Source organism: Sceloporus occidentalis, unplaced genomic scaffold (assembly GCF_023333645.1).
Source record: "Sceloporus occidentalis isolate IW3139 unplaced genomic scaffold, rSceOcc1.0.p SCAF_27, whole genome shotgun sequence".
NCBI lineage: Eukaryota > Metazoa > Chordata > Lepidosauria > Squamata > Phrynosomatidae > Sceloporus > Sceloporus occidentalis.
The window spans coordinates 10164124-10186368 of NW_028317007.1; the positions used below are offsets into that span (position 1 = coordinate 10164124).

General features: G+C 37.0%; 1 protein-coding gene across 1 annotated transcript in view; it reads left to right on the plus strand.

Annotated features, from left to right (window-relative positions):
- Positions 1-22245, plus strand: part of LOC149299923 (integrin beta-like protein 1) — an 87635-nt gene that overhangs the window by 23393 nt on the left and 41997 nt on the right. Inside the window, exons 3-6 of the mRNA XM_089485947.1 lie at positions 6213-6359; positions 7180-7302; positions 8274-8414; positions 16400-16540. Coding sequence (XP_089342073.1) covers positions 6213-6359; positions 7180-7302; positions 8274-8414; positions 16400-16540 — 552 coding nt within the window. The remainder of the gene's footprint in view (positions 1-6212; positions 6360-7179; positions 7303-8273; positions 8415-16399; positions 16541-22245) is intronic.

A 22245-nucleotide genomic window follows, 5' to 3' on the forward strand; every position in this document is an offset into this window, starting at 1 on the left:
CCCTCACCGCCTTATATTGGTACCTTTCTTTTGGCTTCCTATTTACTATGACCTCATTGCTTATAAAGAGAACTTACTTGCAGCTTTTTTTTTTTATATGAACAATTTAAACATTTTCCTGCTTTATTGAGAGAGAATCAATTGAATATTAGATTTCTTTGTTTTTGCAAAAACAGTATTTAATTAATACACAAACTTCTATCGAAGCTGTTTTGATGGATGCAGTTAATTTATCTTTGTCTTCGTTGAGAATAAATGTGCTCTGTTTAAGCAACACGAGTTACATTTATTGTAAATTGTGTCAGCTTTGAACTATATATTGTAAAAAAAACTCAAGTCAAGATTTAACTGTCCTTAGGAAAACAGCCACAGGACTGCACTTAACCCTGTATATACCAAGAGGGTGGTAGATAAGTGCAAAAGTCTGATTCTCTGTTTCTATGTTTCCGTTGTTCAAATTACATGCCATGGTTAGTAACCAACCTCTTGTCTTCACATTGCTTTGAGGAAGGATTTATTTTTATATATGATTCAAGTTTCCATTTTACATATACATAAAACATGTTAGCGTTAGGGCATTTTGCCCCGTTGATAAAAACAATGTAACGTAAAGCAAACAACACATGGAGTATAAGCGATGCAACAGAAAAATGATTCAGGAGCATCAATAGATGGGGAGCTTTAGGACTTAAATGAGGTAACATTCACCCTGTTACTATAAAAATCTGAGGATCTAGAAGGTATTCTGAAGCAGTGTTATGCCAACGAGAAGTTACTGTAGGTATGAAAACAAATGTATGTGGGGTGAGTGAAGTATAAATTATGTGCTTGAAAATACTTAAACACACTAGATACTGTATATGGTATACTAGAATTATATCCAGATTCATTCTTGTTGGTTGAAAATATATTATGCTCCTCATTTCTGTAGATACTATTTTTTTCACTTTTTGTAGTAGTGGCATAGGTTTTTGTTTACCTAATTAGTATAAATACAGGGTCATATAGCAAGATAATATGTCGCACTTAACTATATCTACTTTAGAACATAGGCCCTATAGTAAATCTATAGCAAACAGTGGGCTGGATTCAATGTCGGAGCTACAAGTAATTGAATAGTAATCCTCACATAGTCTGCAATGGAAGAAAAGAGATACAAAGACAGTGACATATTGGCATCATTAACCAAATGAAATATGTTTTTATCTCATTTTCCCAACACTCCTTAAAACAGGGGTGTCAAACATGTGGCCTGCTGGACTTCGATGTGTGGTCCGCATGAGATCTGCAGCGGTATCCGCACCTCCAACCAGATTAGCGCCTAGGCACCCAGAGCTCTGAATAGCAGGGTAGCATTGGGCAGGGAGCGCAGCGTAAGGGATAAGAGACACAGCATGTGTAATAGATGATTCCCGCCATTATGCAATATAATTGTTTTTCCATCAATGTCTGTAAAGTTGGCATCTCTTACCAACGTGATGTAGTCCAGGAGCAGGAGAGATAGCCACACACATCAGGGTAAGTATCTCACGCCAGACCACGCCCCCTGCGGCAACCCGAGTGTGGCAGCATAAGGTAATGAGGATTTTCGTACAGTGTGCAAGTAGCCAGTGAGAAAGCTGCTAGTGAGATAAGGGGGGTGCGCGAGGGAAGGAGCAAGCGTGTTAACATGGATGTGTATGTGTAAGTGTTTATGTGTTATAATAGATTTGTATGTGTAAATGTTTGTGTTAGCATAGATGTGTTTGTGTGCTTGTTTGGATATATTTGTGAAAACATACAGAGAAACTGATTGCAGATAAGAACCATTAGACCCATCCAGTCTGCCCAATAACTGTAAATGTGTGTAAGTATGGATGTGTGTTTTAGCATAAGGCGAGGCTTTGCATGGGAAGCAAGTAAGTCAGGGTTTCCTCTTGTCTGCATGTCATTTCTCTTATTAGTGAATGTGTCTTTCAGTCATTTCCAGTTTCATTTATGCTGCCTTTGTATTCTCTCCTATTTTTCTCTGTCTGCCCTTTTCCTTGTGTGTGAAAATGGGAGATAGTAGACCACTGACGTAAGGCGAAAAAAATCACCAGAAAATCGCCTACGTAAATATGTGTCAGTCTGCAAGGCTCTTATCAGAATTGCCTTCTGTGGGACTGAATTACATACAGTTAGCACCATATAATTATATTCCCATAAATACTCAAAACGAGAAATTAAATATTGCTTCCACAGGTGTCAAGAAATATGATTGCATTAATAGATGATTGATTAATCGGTGGATTGATACAAATACTATATAAACTATACACGATGAACCATGGATTTATTTACACAGTGAAACCCCATAATTATAAAACAAACCTTGAAACCATAGGATCCATTTTTTGCCTATGTTTCCTAGTCCTGGCTAGCAAGTGAAACTTAAGAAGCATCAAAGTATCCCTGGTACTGGTAAGATTACCCACTTGCTACATTTACTAACAGGAAGGTCTGACATTCAGTTTATACAATTAGTAAAAATATACAGGGTGCCAACAGATGGCGCTAAACTAATGTTACTTTCCACATGGCTTAAAGCCGCATGTGCTATTTTGTATAAATTGATGGGAGAGAGGTCCCAGTAGTGAAACATGTTCTTTGGCCAAAGTCTCTGCACTTTCATTGGATGCCCTGTATCTAGAGTGTGCCACACTATATTCACACAAAACCATATGCTATAGAGATTATATAGAATCTATATATTGTGGATTTTACCCCTTGTGTTTCTCGGGGACGCTATAAGACCGAGGGCCCATGCTGCCATATTTTGGAAACAATACCATAGAGTTTCAATAATAAAAAATTATGGTTAAGTGGTAAACAACTTTATTTTACACTTAACTCTCACATATCTCATGTTTTTTGCTCAAAGTAGAGTATTCATCAGTCTGTTGTGGGTTGTATTTAAACCCCAGACAGTTGGAAAATCTGACATGCACTTGCATTTTACTTTATTCACAGTTTGTATAGTACAGTTGACTGTACTACCCTACTTCCTACAGACACTACCATTATATATATATATATATATATATATATATATATATATATATATATATCTAGATATATATATCTAGATATATATATATATATATATATACACATATATAGGATTAAAATAGAACATGCTGTGTTACTGCTTCATTAACAAAAGATGCCAAGTTCAGACTCAATGTACTTATTAATCTGTTCCAATAAATGTGACATTTAAATTGTACATGTGGAGGCGCTCAGTGACAATAAGTATGGTTCACCTGTTTATCTAAGAGTGTGTAATAATTAATATGTTAGTCAACACAGTCTCTCGACCGGACTGTCATAAGGCACATGCATTGTAGTAAGATAGAATATGCCCTCCTGTTAACTATAGGTCCAAAGTACCACATAATAAGACATTTAATGGGGTGCACTGGGGTGCGTGAAAAAAAATGCATTCCAGTGAACTATACAATGTATTGTGAAATCCACCAAACCTGCAGTAGGGAGGGCATAATCCATGTATAGGCTTTCTGGATACACAATAATTCAGTCATTGGTTAGTACACTGAACTTCCTTTATTCCATGTTTCAATCATCACTTGAAGCATTAATAAAATACTATGCATATGAAATAGTTATCCTCTTATTATAATACACCGATCAGCCATAAAATTATGACTACCTGCCTAATATTGTATAGGTCCCCCTTTTGCCACCAAAACAGCCCTGACTCGTTGAGCCATGGACTCGACTAGAGCTCTTAAGGTGTGCTGTGGTATCTGGCACCAAGGTGTTAAGTAGCAAGTAGCAGCAGATACTTTAAGTCCTGTAAATTGCGAGGTGGGGCCTCCATGGATGTATCCTGGTGCCATGTGTTCTCCAGTTAAGCGACACACATGCACCCAGGCATCCAGGCAATGTAAAAGAAAACCTGATTCATCAGACCAGACCATATTATTCCATTGCTCCGTGGTCCAGTTCTTATGCTCACGTGCCCATTGTAGGCACTTTCGGCAGTGGACAGGGGTCAGTACAGGCACCCTGACTGGTCTGCAGTGATGCAGCTCCATACGGAACAAGCTGAGATGTACTGTGTATTCTGACAACTTTCTATCAGAACCAGCATTAACTTTTTCAGCAATTTGAGCTACAGCAGCTCATCTGTTGGATTTGACCCCACAGGCTTCAATGAGCCTTGGTTCACCGCTTTTCCTACCTTGGACCACTTTTCATAGGTACTGACCATTGCAGACAGGGAACACCCCACAAGAGCTGCAGTTTTGGAGATGCTCTGACCCAGTCGTCTAGCCATCACAATTTTGCTCTTGTCAAAGTCGCTCAGATCCTTACGCTTGCCGATTTTTTCCTGCTTCTAACGCATCAACTTTGTGGACCAAATTTTCATTTGCTACCTAATATATGCCATAGGTGCCATGATAACAAGATTATTGGTCTTTTTCACTTCACCTGTCAGTGGTCATGATGTTATGGCTGATCGGTGTATAGTAATCAAACTTTTTTGATGGGGCATAAAATATGCATTATCTATCAACAGTAATTTTTACATACCCAAAATCCTTTGCGTATTGATTGCCCGCAGCCCTGCAGGGGACCAGGATCCTCCTCTCTGGCAGCCTCTGCTGCTGATGGCACTTCCTCTGGGTGCTTCTATGACGGAGTTCCGTCGTGACCTTCCGGTTCTCCATCACAGAAGCCCCAGCGGAAGTGGTTGCCAGAGCGCTGCAGGGGACCTGGATCCTCCTCTCTGGTAGCCTGTGAACGTCTGCACCATGCACGCAGAGAACCTCCGCTGCTGCTGGCGCTAAGGGGCAGCAGAGGTTGTCTGCGGGCAGCGTGCAGACATCCATCGGCTGCCCCCACTAGACGCCAGGGAGTCTGGGGAAGCATTAGTAAGTCGGGGGGGGGGGAGTGGCATATGGGGGTGATATAGTGCATTTTCAGTAGGCAGAGTGTCATATAGGGGGGTATAAGGCATTTCTGGGGGGGCAGCGTGGCATATCAGGGAGGCAGAATGGCATATAAGTGGGTATAAGGCATATCTGAGGGGCAGAGTGGCAAGTCTTGGGCAGATATGCATAACTGGGGGGGAAGGTTGGCAAATAAAAGGAAATAAAAAAAAAAATCATTTTTCTCAATCATAGTTTTTATTAAATATGAAAAATAGTTTACATGTGAATTCATATTTACTAGCAAAACATTTTTTCTATAGGGTAGTCTTATATTCAGGCTGTTTTTTTGTTTTTTTGGTTTTTTTTCCTAAATTAATATTACAATTTTGGGGGGTCATCTTATAATCGAGCAAATACGGTATATAACATAATGGTATAACCATCTATTAGAATAAAATAGAAAAATAGAATTTGACTGCAGATAAGATCTAGTATGCCTATTTATCCCACTGTACATTATACTTTATACTTGCATAGTCTGTTTTCAGTTCTTGGTCTATGACATGACTTCTGAAGACACTGGAAATTCAAAACACCAGTGAAATCTTCTGTTGATTGCACTAGTATCAGTTGCTGTGATGATAAGAACACTTTTTAGACCTAGTGGTGTAATTACTTTATAGATATATAATTTGGAAAATAATTGAGGCTGATAGGTAAAGGATTGCTGTTAAGGGCAATAAAATATAGAAACATATACTGCTTGCGTTTTCCACTCTTTATTGCATTGTTTACTTACTTTTAAGTCCTCACAAAAAATATTCCAAGTCTCTTTCTTCTGCAGTCACTGACAGTGCCCCCAATATTCTGCCATTTTTTACATCCCAAGTGCATTATTTTACATTTAGCAACATTTAATTGCAGTTCCACTTAAATCATTTGCCATTTGACTTGTTCCTGTTGCAGGCCTTTGTATCATCTACAAAAAAGGCATAGTTTACAATTAAGACCTTCTGTAATATCATTAATAAAAATATATTTACAAAAGTACTATTATTATTAAAAAGTTTGTCACAACAGTAAGTATTTGTGAAATGCCAACCCCTTTCAGGTTTTAGTCCCTTGGTGCTTTATAAAATCTCATGTTGAGTGTGACCGTAGCTCTACACACAAACGCACACACACATGTATTGTGTATTGTATAACATATATTAAGAAATTGAAAGGAATACATTACTATTCCAATATATAAACTACTCAAAACCAATCATATATGTCTGTTTAAATCTCCAGGACATGGGACATGTGATTGTGGGAAGTGCAAGTGTCATGCTGGCTGGTCTGGTGAAGCCTGTCAATACCCGACAACATGTGACCTGACCCGGAAGCAAAGCAATGCGATGTGCAAGAACTCTCAGGGCATCGTTTGTTCTAACGCAGGTTTGCATTTGTTTTGTAGCTGAAACACTGAAACTTTAAGGTCACTGCAAACTTCTAGATACATAACTATCATTTAAAATGTTTTTGAAGACTAGTTCGCACTGTTCCAAAAGCAGGCTACTAACATAGGTTATTTTAGTGCATATAATTCTAAATGGAAGCTTGGATGCCATTATTTAATAAAATTAGTAACCATGCTGAGCTTTCTCGCTCAAATTGACATATGTTCCAACTGTGCATAATTTTAGTTTTTTTCCATTCAAAACTGCTTTTTCCAAATGTATTATTCAGATATTCAGAGATGATAGGTACAAAAGTCGGTGTGGTATGGGGTATAGATCTCGCTTTTCCTGTCCCCTTTTTCTGATGCAAACATGAGAAGAGATATATAAATCCATAAGGGGTATAGGAATTAAGTAAAATAGGAACTGACAAAGCTGTTCAAAACTTTTGATTGACTCTGGCAGTGGGGCTTGTTCTTTTCTCGAAAATTCTCTCTTTGCTCATAAATATCTTTTTTTTCTCAATATTATTTTGTTTTCATATTTAAACACCAAACGTTTAGCTTTGCCTTTTTAATAGTACTCCAAGTCTTTTAGTCCCATTTTCCTGAAACATTTTCCTATTACTATCAATTTTAACAAATTTAAAAAGGAAGCAAACACATTAAAACTTTGCATATTGCAGCCTTAAAGTATATTAATAATAATTTGGAGAATTAAATCAAAGCTGTTTCGAGGCTAAAGAACATTATATTCCTTCTGAAGTAGATGAATTTTGATGACATCACAGCAGTCGCATTTCGTTTTCCTGCTTGTAGGTACTTGCCAATGTGGAAGGTGTAAATGTGAGAATTCGGAAAGTAATGAACTGATTTATGGAAAATATTGTGAATGTGATGATAGAGAATGCATTGATGATGAAACCGAAGAGATATGTGGAGGTATGTACTGTCATGATCATATTACTGTTTCTGTGTTTTGGATTTTAAGTCATGTAGGTTAGGATGGAAATGCCACAGTCCTTTTAATGCGTCTAAAAGTTGTATACTTACTAAAGTTGGGCCTGTCATCCACACATCTACAGACAGAAATGATTGTACTTAGCATGTTTGGAATTGTATTTAGTACACAAATAAGGAACGGTGTGTTTCCACCAGCATACATTCATTATAATGTGAACCGGTGCACTGGAGTTTATATGAATATCTGAAACCGGCCTCTCCGGTCCCACTTTATTGTAAACAATATGGCATCTTGCTTAGCCACTGCTGGCAGCCTGTCAGCTCCAGGCAACTTATTTAAGAAGAACAAGTCAAGATCACAGGCTTTTTAGAACTGCTGCAGGAGATCACAGCACATTAAGCAGAAACACAATTTCTCTAGAGGAAAGCTACTAGAGGGTGAAAAAGGATGCATGCATGTTGAGTATGCTGTGGATTCAATGTATGTTAAGATCTCATTTCCATGACTTTATTAGGACTTTCCAAAATTCCGTACAAGCTGCTGTTACATTGGAAGCAGTAGGATGTTTTGTTTTTAACGTATTCGTATTGCTTAGACATCTCGATGAGGAATACATTTGCACGGTGTCTATGCATAAACAGCTCTCATCTAAATTATTGTATGGCACAAAAAAAACCTGTATTTGTTTAGTATTTCTTTTCCACTTGTACAATCTAAAATCAAAAATCTTTTTTCTGGCTTTATAATGATAATATTAGTGCTAAAAATGTTCTGTTAAACATATTAACAATTTACAAATGATTTCTATATATAATAAATATACACAGCATTATAGAATATAAAATATACACACACATACCACACACACGCCAATCTCTCTCTCTCTCTCTCTATATATATATATATATTTATATGTATTCCTTGACTATGCAATTTGTTTTGGGTGCAGGCCATGGGAAGTGTTACTGTGGAAACTGTTACTGTGAGGCTGGTTGGCATGGAGATAAATGTGAATTCCAGTGTGACATAGCCCCATGGGAGATCAAGAAAAGATGTACAGCTCCAGATGGCAGAATTTGCAGCAACAGAGGTGTGTCATTATTAATGAATCTCACATCTGTATGCCTTTCAATTAGTCTTACATAGTCTTTGTGCTAGGTCGTAAATTATTTACCTAGTATGTTAATAACCCATAGAAGAAGTTCTGATCACACTTGATGATGCATCTACAAAGCAAATATATCGTTTGTCTGAAAAGATGGTCCTGGGAACAAAACACTATTTAGAGGAATCACTTGTCTCTTAGATTTGAAGTCCTGTTATTAAAGTTTCTTCTCGCAGTTTCTTCTATTCCATATTTCAGTGACCTTCTATCCACCATGTCGTTTCACAAGGGCTTAATCATCTGTGCTTGTATTTCAGTATATTTATTGACTATGATGTGTACTTAAAATTAGTCATTCTGAAACTTCGTGTGAAAAAAGATCATGATGTTTTTCTTGTTGTTTTTTTTTTTACCAGTAACTCATTTTATTAAAAAAATTGAATTATTTTGCAAAGTTTGAAACATGATCTTATCTACATTAGAAGTTTCTTGCCTATTTACACATCATTGTAGAAACATGGACTATACCTTTACTACAAATGGAATACAGTTTGATATATGATTATACAGTGGATATAAAAAGTCTACACACCCCTGTTAAAATGTCAGGTTCTTGTGATTTTAAAGAATGAGACAAAGATAAATCATGTCAGAATTTTTTCCACCTTTAATGTGACCGATAACATGAACAATTCAATTGCAAAACAAGCTGAAATCTTTGAGGGGGGGGGGGCCCTCACAATAACCTGGTTGCATAAGTGTACACACCCTTAAACTAATACTTTTTTGAAGCACCTTATGATTTTATTACAGCAATCAGTCTTTTTGGGTAGGATGGCACATCTTGACGTGGCAATATTTGCTCACTCTTCTTTGCAAAAGCACTCCAAATATGTCAGATTGCGAGGACATCTCAGATGTGCACAGCCCTCTTCAGATCACCCCACCGATTGTTCAATTGGATTCAGGTCTGGGCTCTGGCTGGGTCATTCCAAAACATTAATCTTCTTCTTGTGAAGCCACAAGGTGAATTTCCTCTTCATCTTCCTAATGGACGCCTGAAGGTTTTGTGCCAAAATTGCCTGGTACTTGGAACTGTTTATAATTCTTTCCACCCTGACTAACGCCTCGGTTCCAGCTGAGGAAAAACAGCCCCAAAGCATGATGCTGCCAACACCATGCTTCACTGTGGGTATGGTGTTCTTTGGGTGATGTACAGTGTTGTTTTTTGCGCCAAAAATACCTTTTGGAATTAAAGTTCAACCTTGGTTTCATCAGACCATTTTCCCACGTGCTTTTGGAGGACTTGATGGACCTTATTTTGAACCTTCTGTGTCCTGTCCAGCATTGAGTGTACCCAGCAGAGGCATCACACACATACACATCTATGCTCACACACAAACACTTACACATCCATGCTCACACACACATCCATGGTCACACACAAACACATACACATATACATCCATGCTCACACAACATTTACACATACAGAACATGCTTATACACACACACATGCGTGCTGACACATTTACCCATACACATCCATTCTCACACGCCATTTATACATACATGCTCATACGCCCTAATCCCCCCTTTGCAGTACGCCACTACTCTTGATGCACTTCTGAAAAAGGGTGGAGCTTCTGAGCACACCCTCTCCACCGATTGGAGGAACAGGGAAGAGACTGTCCCCGTGGCTTCACCTTTTTGTGGAAGTGCATGAGAGACCTTATAAATAGATTCACAGAGAAAGAGAGGTGCAAATACGCTCTTTCTCTGAGAATCAATTTGGAAAGAACTGCCTTGGTCCCATGGACTCACTGGAACCCATGTAAAGTCCGTCTATGGGATTGAATCTAGGCAAAATCATGCCTATACATACATTTTGAGAAAAAGCCAGGAGCGCCGGCTGCAGACGTCGAGGGACCTCAGAGGGCTGCTGGGGTGGGACAACTGGCTGCGAGGTACCCACTCTTAGTCAACTTGAAAAGCTCACTCTTTTTGTGCCAGACTGGAGCTTAAGGATAGAATTATGATTGGATCATCTCTTTTGTATATGCCAGTTGTATACTTTATCATTTAAATAATCATCCTGGTCTAGTCTGAACTTCCTTGCTTAATGATGTGTAATCACTTCCTCCCATTTTGCCAACTTTATAGGAATAGCGGTAGTAGAAAAAAAACCTGACTGAGACTCACAGATCTGATTGACTATATCTGTAATGTCCATTTTGATGTTGATATACTGTTGTTTTTTTATGGTTTAGAAGCATCTGCATTAACTTTTAGAACATACCATGAAGTGGGACATTCACTCCAATATATATTCAAAACTGACATTCTCAAATCCAGCCTGTTCAAAAGGAGTTAAGAAAACTAAAGTTGGTCAGCTACTTTTGAAAAGTAATCATAGAATAGGATAGAGTTAACATTTTAGAGAGGAGAGGTAATCTCACTGGAAGCCAAATGGATTTTTGAGTTCCAAACTAGGAAGCCCACAAGGGTTTGAATTTCCAAATTTGCTTTGTTTTGTATAATTATCTGTTAACAGTTCTTTAGAGAGATTCTTCAATAAAAATATTATTACTTTTCTATTAATTTTTATTTGTGATTTCCATTTTACTTTGTTCAAGTATTCTTTTACAATATACCCTTTTTGTGTAAAATTTTTGCTTACTTTGTAATGGGTTCAATCTTGCTGCGTTATACATTGTTTGCAGGGGGGGGTGTACTTTTACTAATTATTTCCTGCTGTATCAGTTGAAGATTAATTGATTAAGATGTGAAGGCATGATTTTACACAAAGTTAATTCCTACGATTAAGTGCTAACATGCACAAAACATTTTTCTACAATTAAAAAGAAATACATTTTAGACCACATTATATCTGGTGAACTGGCTTTCGTTTTTTCTACTTGGATATTCTTTAACGCATCACTGTATTGATTGCATGCTCCCGAATTGACCTCATAGAATTTCAGAGTTAAATATACAGTATATACATGGTACAGGTTGCATGTAGAACCTGCTTGATTTTCTGTTAAATGCAGGAAAACCAAATACTGTAAAAATATCTTGCTATATAAATATTTTGCGTTAGTATTTAAGGAGTTAAAATTATACCAAACACTTTCTACAAAACAGTTAAGCAAGGGAAGGTTCTTCATTTGGCTGCTATCCAGAACAACATTACTGCATAGTTAAAATAAAAACCTCAAAGATTCCTTTTTTAAATACATCTTCACTGACAATGATGGGGAGAGAATGAGCATCTAATTACCCAAAGAGCATTTAAAAGCTCTCTCCTATCTTAATTATGAGAAATGCTTGGCTTCTGTACAGATTTAGTGGAATTATATTTAATATCTAGGTTGCTCTGGGGGAGCCTTCTGAAATATTGGAAACTAAATATAAAATTGTTTTGCATTAAATTTGAGGCTAATCATTTTAATAGCACTTTCTGGCATGTAAGTAAGCAAGTATCTTCTGTTCCCTCTTCTACTTTATAAAACTTACTAATATATACAATTAACCAGAAAAGGAAGAACAGGTTGTTCCGGTAAGTAACTAATTACTAAGTGTTACAGGTTCATTTTTTGTGTTCTTTTAGGTTTATTAAATTGTTGCTAATTATGTGGTATAATTCTCAAGTCTTTTCTGTGCTCAACTTGTGTAAGGCACAAGCTGTCATGACCAAGATTTCCACATATATACGAATAATCAAACAATGACATTGGCACTCTTTTAACAAAATCACACTCGCGTGGGCTTTTTAAATTGAAACTGAAGTTATCATGTAGATCCTGGCTGCTTTCGATTGGAGAATAAAAAAATCATAGGCAATCATTAATATCCATTAAAAAGAAGATGCCTATATAATCCAAGACTTTATAACTCTATGAAAAGTGTCTACATTTAGATCACAATAGAATAAACATAAAGGCAGCAGCAATTCTGTCAAGTGTACATTTTAGGTCTCCCTAGGCAGAAAGTAATACAAAGGGCCATTCAACTTTGTTTAGTGTTAAAAACAATCTGGCTCAATTATTTCATCAATACTGAGTGTATTTTATTACTGTAAGAATATGATTTACCTCTAAAAGTTAATTTGCCAGTGGGACGATTTAATAATATTACCAAATGTTATTAACAGACCTCCAACTGTAAATTTTAAGCTTCATAGTTGTTCAGGAAGGAATAAACAAACAAATGTTGTTTGACCTCATCAACTCATGTGCAATAAAAAAGCAACTGAAAACAGTCAATATCAAGCATGGATCATGTTTGACCCCACAGGCACAGCTGTTGCCTTCTAACATAATTAACAACCCAGATGCCAGGATCATCAAACATTTTTGTAATTGTCTGTAGATTCTGATGATTCCACACCTATGAAAATAAGAATGAAACCAAGGTAAAATAAGAATGAAAGTCAACATTGTAAATTGTATTTGAGCACCCATGTTTCTGATGTCATATTACAGGTGGAGGGTGTAATTGCCCCTAAGCCCTTAACTGTTGCTTTTTATAAGAACTAGTGTATACCAGTGAAAAAGGACAGGTATTGCTACTTACCATTCTCCTATGTAGCATAGCTCTGGACCACCTAATTGGACCGGCACACCTTTTGTACTTACCTCACATATATATAACAGGATAAGAACAAAGATTTATACTGGGAAAGGGATAAATATTTTAAAGGGCTTATACTGAAGGTCAAAACTGTTTACCAAGGGTACACATTTTGTTTCTAGGATCTTGAAGGGTAGATAACACCAGCAAGTACCAGCAGTTTTCTGACAGGTTTGCTGTCTTGAAAACAAGATTAGAGGGTGAGCTTCTTCTTGGAGATTTCTACCTGTAAGATTAGTTTGGGGCCTTGAGAGCTTGATAACAGTATAATAGTAAGCTTCTGAATTGTAGGAAGAAGCTTACTGAGTATGCTTTTGGGGCATTGGGACTTTTAGAAAATGCAATAGGGAAATTATGGGAGGTTTCTACCTGTACTCAGGTTTCTGGTCTTGGAACTTAGCAAGGAGATATGTATTTTGTAAGTTTCTTCTTGTAAGTGGGTTTATTTTGGACCTTTAAAATAATAAAAAAAAAGATTATGCCTAAGGATTTATACCTGTAGTGACTGAACTTGGGAATTGGCTGAAAATTATTTAGTTTCTACATTCAGGTTTCCAACAGTAAATTTGGGACATCAGGCTGCACAGGAGAAAAACATCATCATAGGGGTTTATATCTGAAGAACAGATTTGCAGACTTGGGAGACCAGAGCGTCTCTCACAGGTAAATTAAGAAATTACAACGGTGTAAATATGAGTAGAAATCCTAATTTTAATGGGTAAAACCCACCGTTATGATTGGAGAATTCCAATCAAGAGGTGGAGGCTATGATAATAAGCTCTGTTTTTAAGCTTATGTCTTGGATAAGAAAAAAAAAAGGAAAAGGACGGACTGATTCACCAAATTTAGAATTGGAATCTAAAGATCCTGGCACCATATTTCACTCTTAGAGTTACTTGGAGTTCGTACCTATATAACTTTTAGAAAGTTATATTCTTTCACACTTAATTTCTTGCCACTGAACCTGGATTAACTTCTACAAGGACCAGTTGGACAACAGCAACAAGTGGTGGTAAATATAATTGTTTTATTATTCTGAATAGAGATGAATTTTGTCTTCTTCATATAGAATTCCCTGTTTCTGGGAAATAATATATTGCATTATTGTATATGGCGGCTTGTGAGACTGCAGCTTATAACCTGTGATAATAACAATAATGAAAAGGTATTTTTACCTGTAGATGAAGTTTGACATAATTTGCATCTATTAGGAATTTCACTAATACTCGTAGACGTTATTAAATTACTTTTTAATTTGTCATGTTAGTTAAACTAATATAAGAGAGATAGTGAAATCTTTATTACTGCCCTGATTATTATCAATTTTTGGTTGCTGAGTGGACTGGAAATTAATTGTGTGTTAGACTCATATAGTACTAATTCATATTGATAACTATCGATAATATATTGTATTTGAATTGATTACATTTTGACATGTTTTAGAATGTTGTGTTTTATATTATGCACTTTGTGACTCATACATAGATTTGGTAAATTGTATTCACAATAAATAAATATTTTTGATTGACTATCGTGGCGATATCTATCTGATTTGAATTATAATTTTCGGCGATCTGAAAGAATTTAGGATCGGAGATAAAATATAGGGTATCTCCTTAAATTAATATTGTGGATGTGGTACTACAAGATTTGGTAGCGTCGTTATTTTGTGTGTGTGACGAAATATTGGTTTTGCCTATTTTGTCTCATTAATATCCCTAACAATTACTATAATGATATTTTATTTTAGCCACCTAGAAAAATAACTCCATCACCTACAGGCAGTACAAAATGCAGCAACTAGACTATTGACCAATCAAACTCGCTTATGTCTCATAAAACCTGTTCTGCACTTCCTTGCATTGGCTTCCAATTAAATATCCAACATATTTCTAATCTGACCTTCAAAGTCTTAAACAATCAAGTTCCACAGTACCTGAAAGAGCTCATGACACCCTATAGTCCATCTCACTTTGTTCAGCCAACGGATCCCTCCTGTCAGTGCCTAGAAAACAGATAAACTCAGGTTCCCTGGCATTCAGCGACCCTGCCTGAACATTCTGGGACTCTTTACAACACTTAATCAGCGATACACAATCACTACAGACTTTTAAACAAAAGCTAAAGACCCTTTTATCAGACATTCAGTCAGCTCATCTGACCATCAGGAACACTTAATTTCTATGTCTGTTTATAAATTTGTAATGTGTGTTTGAGTTTCACAGGAAGAAAAGCAATATAAAGACCACAAATTATTATTATCATCATTATTATTACTATTCTGGATGAGACTAGGCTTCTTACAGATTGAAAATGTGTTTTTATGTTGGTTTAGTTTTGGAAATAGAAAGTACAAGTGCTGATGGGCAAAGTGACAAAGTGGATTACTCACTTAACGTAGTTCTACAAGGATGTCTGTTACACACCGTGGGACCATGGAAGTAATTATAAAACTGTAGAGAAGTAGTCTGCATTGTGACTTCAGACTCCAGGGGGAGCCTAGAGATTAGAGTTCTTGCAGCTTTGAATGTTTGGTCAGCAGGCAGCAGACTGACATTTTTGAGTAACAGGTTGCAATCTGGCTACATCTTTACTAAACCAATAATAACAGGCTTACAGTATTTCATCAAAAGTTTTTGCTGAAAGAACATTTTTGATGTACTTTTGGATTTTGTTGCTAGGAAAAAAGAGCGTATAAAATCTAAATATAAAAACTATCATTTAGTGTAAGAAAAAACAAGATTGCCTTAAAGGTACAATCTAGTCTCCCAAAATGTCCTAGCTAGCAAGAGCAGGAAGTATGCTTCTTTCGCATGCTCTGTAGCATTCCCATTGAGGCCAAGAGTGGAAGCCAATTGCATGTAAGCTACATGTGAATGGCGGCCACTAGTCCCATTGACTATAGTAGTAGTGCCACCGAGTAAGGTGCAGAAAAATACCTCCTCCTGGCTGCTTGTATTGAAAAACAGGAATAGTAAGATCTTTTGCATGTTTGTAATATATTGCATATTTTATATAAAATCCAAAGATTATTACGTAACTTCAGCACAGATGTAGTACAGGCATTGGTGTTCATTGACTAAACAGTAAGTCCTACCGAGGTGAAAAATGTAATTGCGTTCACTATGCATTATGTTATGACAGCTTTGACTCCTATTCTAGAAGAATATTAACATTCCATAGATTTACATAAAACTAAAATTTGGTCTTTAAGACTATCTGACTACAAGCATTTTGAAATGTTACATTGGTTATTATGTTAGATCACTTTTTAGAAAAAAAAGAAACAGTAGTAAATCTCCAAACAAATAATGCTTCTCTTATCTTCTCCCAAGGAACATGCGTATGCGGTGAATGTACATGTCATGATGTGGACCCTACTGGAGACTGGGGAGATATTCATGGTGACACTTGTGAGTGTGATGAAAGAAATTGCAAGACAGTGTATGACAGGTACTCGGACGACTTCTGTTCTGGTAAGAACAATTCTACCAAACTTAACTAGTGTAAAATGTTTTTTATAATAAAAATGTTAATATAAAAGGTAGCTTTTTCTTTAAAATAATAAAATCATATGCGCATGAACTTTGATTCTGCCATAATACATGGTTTCTTTCATGATTTTATACAGCGTTTTTAAATTTTCCACAAGACACATAGCATAAAATTGTATCAAAGTTTAAAAATATTTAAAAAAACACAATTATTATATGTTGATATTGGAGTAACAATATTCTCTCATATGTTAAAATTATGACAACACTCAATCATATTGTATTGAGCAAGGTAGGACAGTGTGTCCCCATGGGAGAAAGCCCGGCAGTCTCAGAAGAGTTCTTCAACCTCCAACCAGTTCCCACTTGGGTTGAGCCTTTTGGGCTTGAGTGGCCATGGGAGTTTTTGATGATCTTCCAAGACCAGGGACTCACTCTAAGGGTGCACACAGGTAGGTCTAAATAGGCATTAAGCAGGGAGACAATATCCAGGAAAGCTGTACAACAGGCCAAGGTCAGGAAGCCAGAGCTCAGGATTGTCAGGGCCAAGCCTAGTGGCTAAATTACAGGAGTCTAGGGGGCCTGGGGCAACCCCTGCGACCACTTGTGCCTGTCTCCTCGTACCAGTTCAAAATTGTTCAGAAAGGGCCCCTTCTAAACTATTTTGGACAGGCATGGGGAGACAGGAATGTAACGTATCTTTTTTTTAGTATACATGTAAAATTCTATAGGCTGCTAAATGCTTGGTGTGTGAAAGAACTACACAAATGGAAATTAATGTCAGTCCTTTGATATCAGTGGAGTAATTACCTTGCAACTGACGTCACTGAACTGCAAGACCAAGACTTGAAAACTATAAATGGGTTTATAACAAAGTGAAAAGTGAGTGAACAGAACAAAACTCTAAGTCAAATCAATACTTAGTGTGTCCACCCTTTGCCTTCAAAACAGCATCAATTCTTCTAGATACACTTGCACATAGTTTTTTAAGGAACTCAACAAGTAGGTTGTTGGAGAACTAACCACAATTCTTCTGTGGATTTAGGCAGCCTCAGTTGCCCCCTCTCTCTTCATGTAATCCCATACAAACTCAGTGATGTTGAGATTAACCATACAATTACTTCCAGGATTTCTTGTTCTTATTGTCTTGTGTGCCTGAACTTCTCAGCATTGAGGAGACCATTCAATTTTCTTCTGTTTGTTAAATGATAAATATAGATATGTCTATTTTTGAAAGCATTCTTAGATTAGAGCATTTTGTCCCGCCTGCCTCAAACTTTTACACAGCACTGTATTATAGCTAGTATGTCTATAATAACAGTATGCACTGAGGCTGTTTAATGGAAGGGATCATGGGGCTAGTGGTGCATATTGCGGGATGCCCTAGGCCTGACAAACATATCTTCAAAGTGTCCCTCTTTGAGAGCCAAATCACTCATTCCCTGCCAACTAGACTTTTGTCATATGCTCCTTGGCCATACCAGTCATTAATTTTTGTAAAGTATAAAGGTGTCACTTTCCAGAAGGTATTTCCATAGAAAATGCTGCTACAGTAACAACCGTTTCTAACATGAGCAACAAATGACCCCAACTAGCCATGACAGAGCAGCAACGTGCATGAGCGCATCACTGTTGCATCTCTCAGGAATTTGTAAAAAGCACTCGCATCTATGATGAGGTTTAGCACATGTGAACGATTTAGTCTCATTTTAGCTCGCTAACACTCAGGAACTGTTCAAGCGTAAAGGCAAAGGATAATGGCTCTTTTTAAAATGTACACACGGCCTAGACCTGTCACATATATGTATGAATATTACAAAATGCTACTTTTTTCCACATAAAATCTATTCATTTAAATTATTTACATTTATTTTATCTGAACAAAGCACCTACTGACCCAGAGAGTATAATATAACCCAATGTAATTGTATAATGAAGACTGATATAGTGACATGTATTAAACAAAGTAGATATCCTATCAAGGAAAGAATAAAAAAACTTCCCCAACCAAACCCCAATAACGAGACTCACACATTCTCTTGTTGGAAAAAATGTTGCCCACAGCTTTATTATAACAATAAATAACATAATAAACATACCATTGATAAGTCAATGTCCGAAAAGCAAACCATAACAATGTCACCCCTTATACATTCCCCCATCATACCAACAACACATAGAAAATGACCCCACAGATAAACTGACATAACAATAAACCATCCCACACCTATAAAGTGCCAATAACTTTTCCAAAAAACAAAAAGTAGGGGCATACCGTGACACCCCTATACCTCCTAGGTTCTGAGCCAAAGGCTAGGTCAAAACCTACCACACCAACCAACAACACCAATTATTTAACCGTATCCAACAAAAACACCAATCCTACCCCCACCTTACCAATCCAGCTCTGCCGCTGTGACAAAGTGAAGCAGAAACAAAACAAAAACCCCAAAACATAGGGAGGGAGGGACGAAAACAGGTCTGTAAAGCTTATAATGGCAGTCCTTGTCTGACCTATATATAGTGCCTAAACCCCACCTATTTTAACCTTAACCAATCACCAACCTCACACCTAAAGCCCTTATCATAGCTCTGTCAAGGCCCCTTCTGCTAAGCTGTGCTGCTTAATGGGCTACAATACCACTTTTTAAACAATGCAAATACACTATAATACTTGTGCAATATACTAATTCAAATAGTTGCTGATAAAATATTTTTTAGCCAAAATATATGTAAAAGGCATTGCCTAAACTTGTGGGAGGGGCTAAAATATATTTAAACCCCTCTAATCCAGCCCTCCTAAATGTTAAATCATGCATGTAGCTTGGACGTAACCATCCTGAACACATCTCAATTTATAGAGGAAACCATCAATCCTCTGTAGCCGGTTCTCACAGACATTGGTTTCAGGTATCTTAGGTTACTGCCTCCACTGTCTCCCCCTTTCTTCTCCCTCAAGCATAAATATTTAATTGTTATCAGTCTCATTGATTTTTTTAATGGTTATATTAAATATTAAGGGATTAGCGCACCTCCTCAGATTTTAATCAGCTTGTCTTTAAATTTCATAAATTATGTGTTCTGTCTCTTGTCCCCTAGCCTTTTATTGTTCTCCAAAAAAACGGTCTGTCCATGCTTACTTCTGCAGTATCCTCTATTCTTTCAAAGATTACCAATTTCGAAATCTTCCTGTATCCCTTCTCACATGTCAGTGACCTCGGATTCTTTTTCCTATCCCAGGTATCTCTTCCTTTATCCTTCCTTGTTTGGGGTAACCCACATGGTACCCCACCTTGTATTCGCAGGGACATAATCGTAGATTATACATCATTGTGATTTCCAGCTTGATAGATTCCCAAGAACTAGAACAAAATAAAATAAAGACGTTTGGTGATATCTCTGTTACCCTTAAGGCCAATGCCCCTCGCTGTCCGAAGCTTTCTATCCCAGGATTTATACTAGTCTTCTGTATTTTCATAGACACCCGTTGTTTACCCTAATCACCGATGGGAGCTCATCCATTATGTACACTGTAGTTAAACCATGTGCCATCTTTGATTACTACTTCTCCTTCTTAACCAACAGCAGCTTTAACTCAATTCAATTTGGAGATCGTCTGAAACGATATCCAAATCCTCCTTAAATTAAAAACATACCAAACAGCAAATCTCCAAACCCTCCTTAAATTAAAAACATACCAAACAGCAAATCAGTATACCATACAATACAACAACAATAATAATAATACAATCAGTACACACTTTTTAAATTGATTCTCTTTTCTTAAATATTGCAAGTCTTTTATATAGAATTTCTGACCACAGAAAATTCAAATAGCCTCTTTAAAGATGGCGGCATGTTGTCACATTAAAGCCTGTTATTTATCTTGAACGTTTTTATATCATTTTTGAAGTTTCGAAGGCTTTGTAGAGTGTTTACTGTTTACATTCCAACTGTCATCAGCTAGTCTCACTCTTTAGGCTAATATCTTTATCCTTCCTCTTACTTTTATGGCAAGTTTATTGATTTTTTTTGTTTGCTAAAAATATTAGCGTTTTCCACACTGCTGCTTTGTTGTTTATCACATTGAGCTGTTCTCTGACAGGTTTCTGTTAAAGTACTTATATTTTGGTTCTTGTTCTGAAACATCAAGTTCTCTTGTTTAAGAGTTAATACTACAGGAACAAGTTGGTGGGTCTCATTGCACGTTAATACTGAGTAAAGTTGCATAAAGAGTCAATTCATATGTTGAGACTGATTAATATGAAAGGAGATAAAATAACAGGCTACCACAGCTGCATCATGTTCCATGTTTACCAGAAATGTATGTTTACACATGAATGTGACAAGGTTATCACAAAGTCCTCCTGTGGCAGGTGTTACTGTGTTTAGCGTTAGATAGACTTTAAATGGCAAAACCCGAGTAGTGAGTGGGTGGTATCTGATAGTGGAATGGGTAGAAACCAGAACTGGGGTGAGCAGAACAGTTACCAAACTAACATGCCTGGACCATGGAGCAGAGTGGGGCAATTGCTCCAAGCGGCACTTTTGAAGAGGCTGCAGTATGTTTTGGGTCATTGTCCATCTGTAAAGTGAAGCACTGCCCAATCAACTTTGCTGTATAAGGCTGAATCTAAGCAGACAATATATCCCCATGCACTTCAGCATTCATCCGGATGCTTCTGTCACATCATCAATAAACACTAGTGACCTGGTGCCATTGGAAGCCATGCATGCAAATGCCATCACACTGCATCCACCATGTTTTACAGATGATGCGGTATGCTTTGGATCATGAGTCGTTCCAAGACTTTTCCATACTTTTTTTCTTACCATCATTCTGGTACAGGTTGATCTTAGTTTCATCTGTTCAAAGAATGCCTTTTAGATGTTTTTTGGCAAAGTCCAATCTGGCCTTTGTATTCTTGAGGCTTATAAATGTTTTGCACCTTGTGGTGAACCCTCTGTATCTCCTCCTGGAGAGTGTTCTTCACTTGGCTGGATGTTGCAAAGGGGTTATTCTTTATCATGGAAAGGATCCGAGGATCATCCACCACTGTTGTCTTCTGTGAACGCCCAAGACTTTTTGTGTTCCGGAGCTCACCAGCGCGTTCTTTTTTCCCCAGAATGTACCAAACTGTTGATTGTGGGTTCACAGCAACAGCTTCCAAATGTGAATGTCACACATTAAATCAACTCCAGACCTTTTTACCCACTTATGAAGAAATTACCAAGGGATAGCCCACACCTGTCCATGAAACAGCTTTTGAGTCAATTGTCCAATTACTTTTGGTCCCTTGAAAATGAGCTACATATTAAAGTATGGTGCACATGCAAATGCGTTATTAGGGGTTATTTAATAAAATTGGACATTCAATCAAAAAAATTAGAGATCAAAATATATTAGACCTTTATGTTAAGTTTAATACCCTGTCTAATGAAAACAAGAGATCTCCAACAGTGGATCGTTCTAAGGAGATGGTCCAGGTAAATGGAAGCATAAAAGAACTGTTAATACTAAGAGCAAATAGCTGGTTATTTTTAAATGGTTAAAAATAATACAAAATGGTTTTACCAAGGTAAAAAGGCCAGTAAGATGACATCAAACCAAATAAAAAACCAAAATTTAAAAAATAGAATTCAAAAGATAATAACAAACAGGGGGGATATTTGCTTTAGGCCAAATC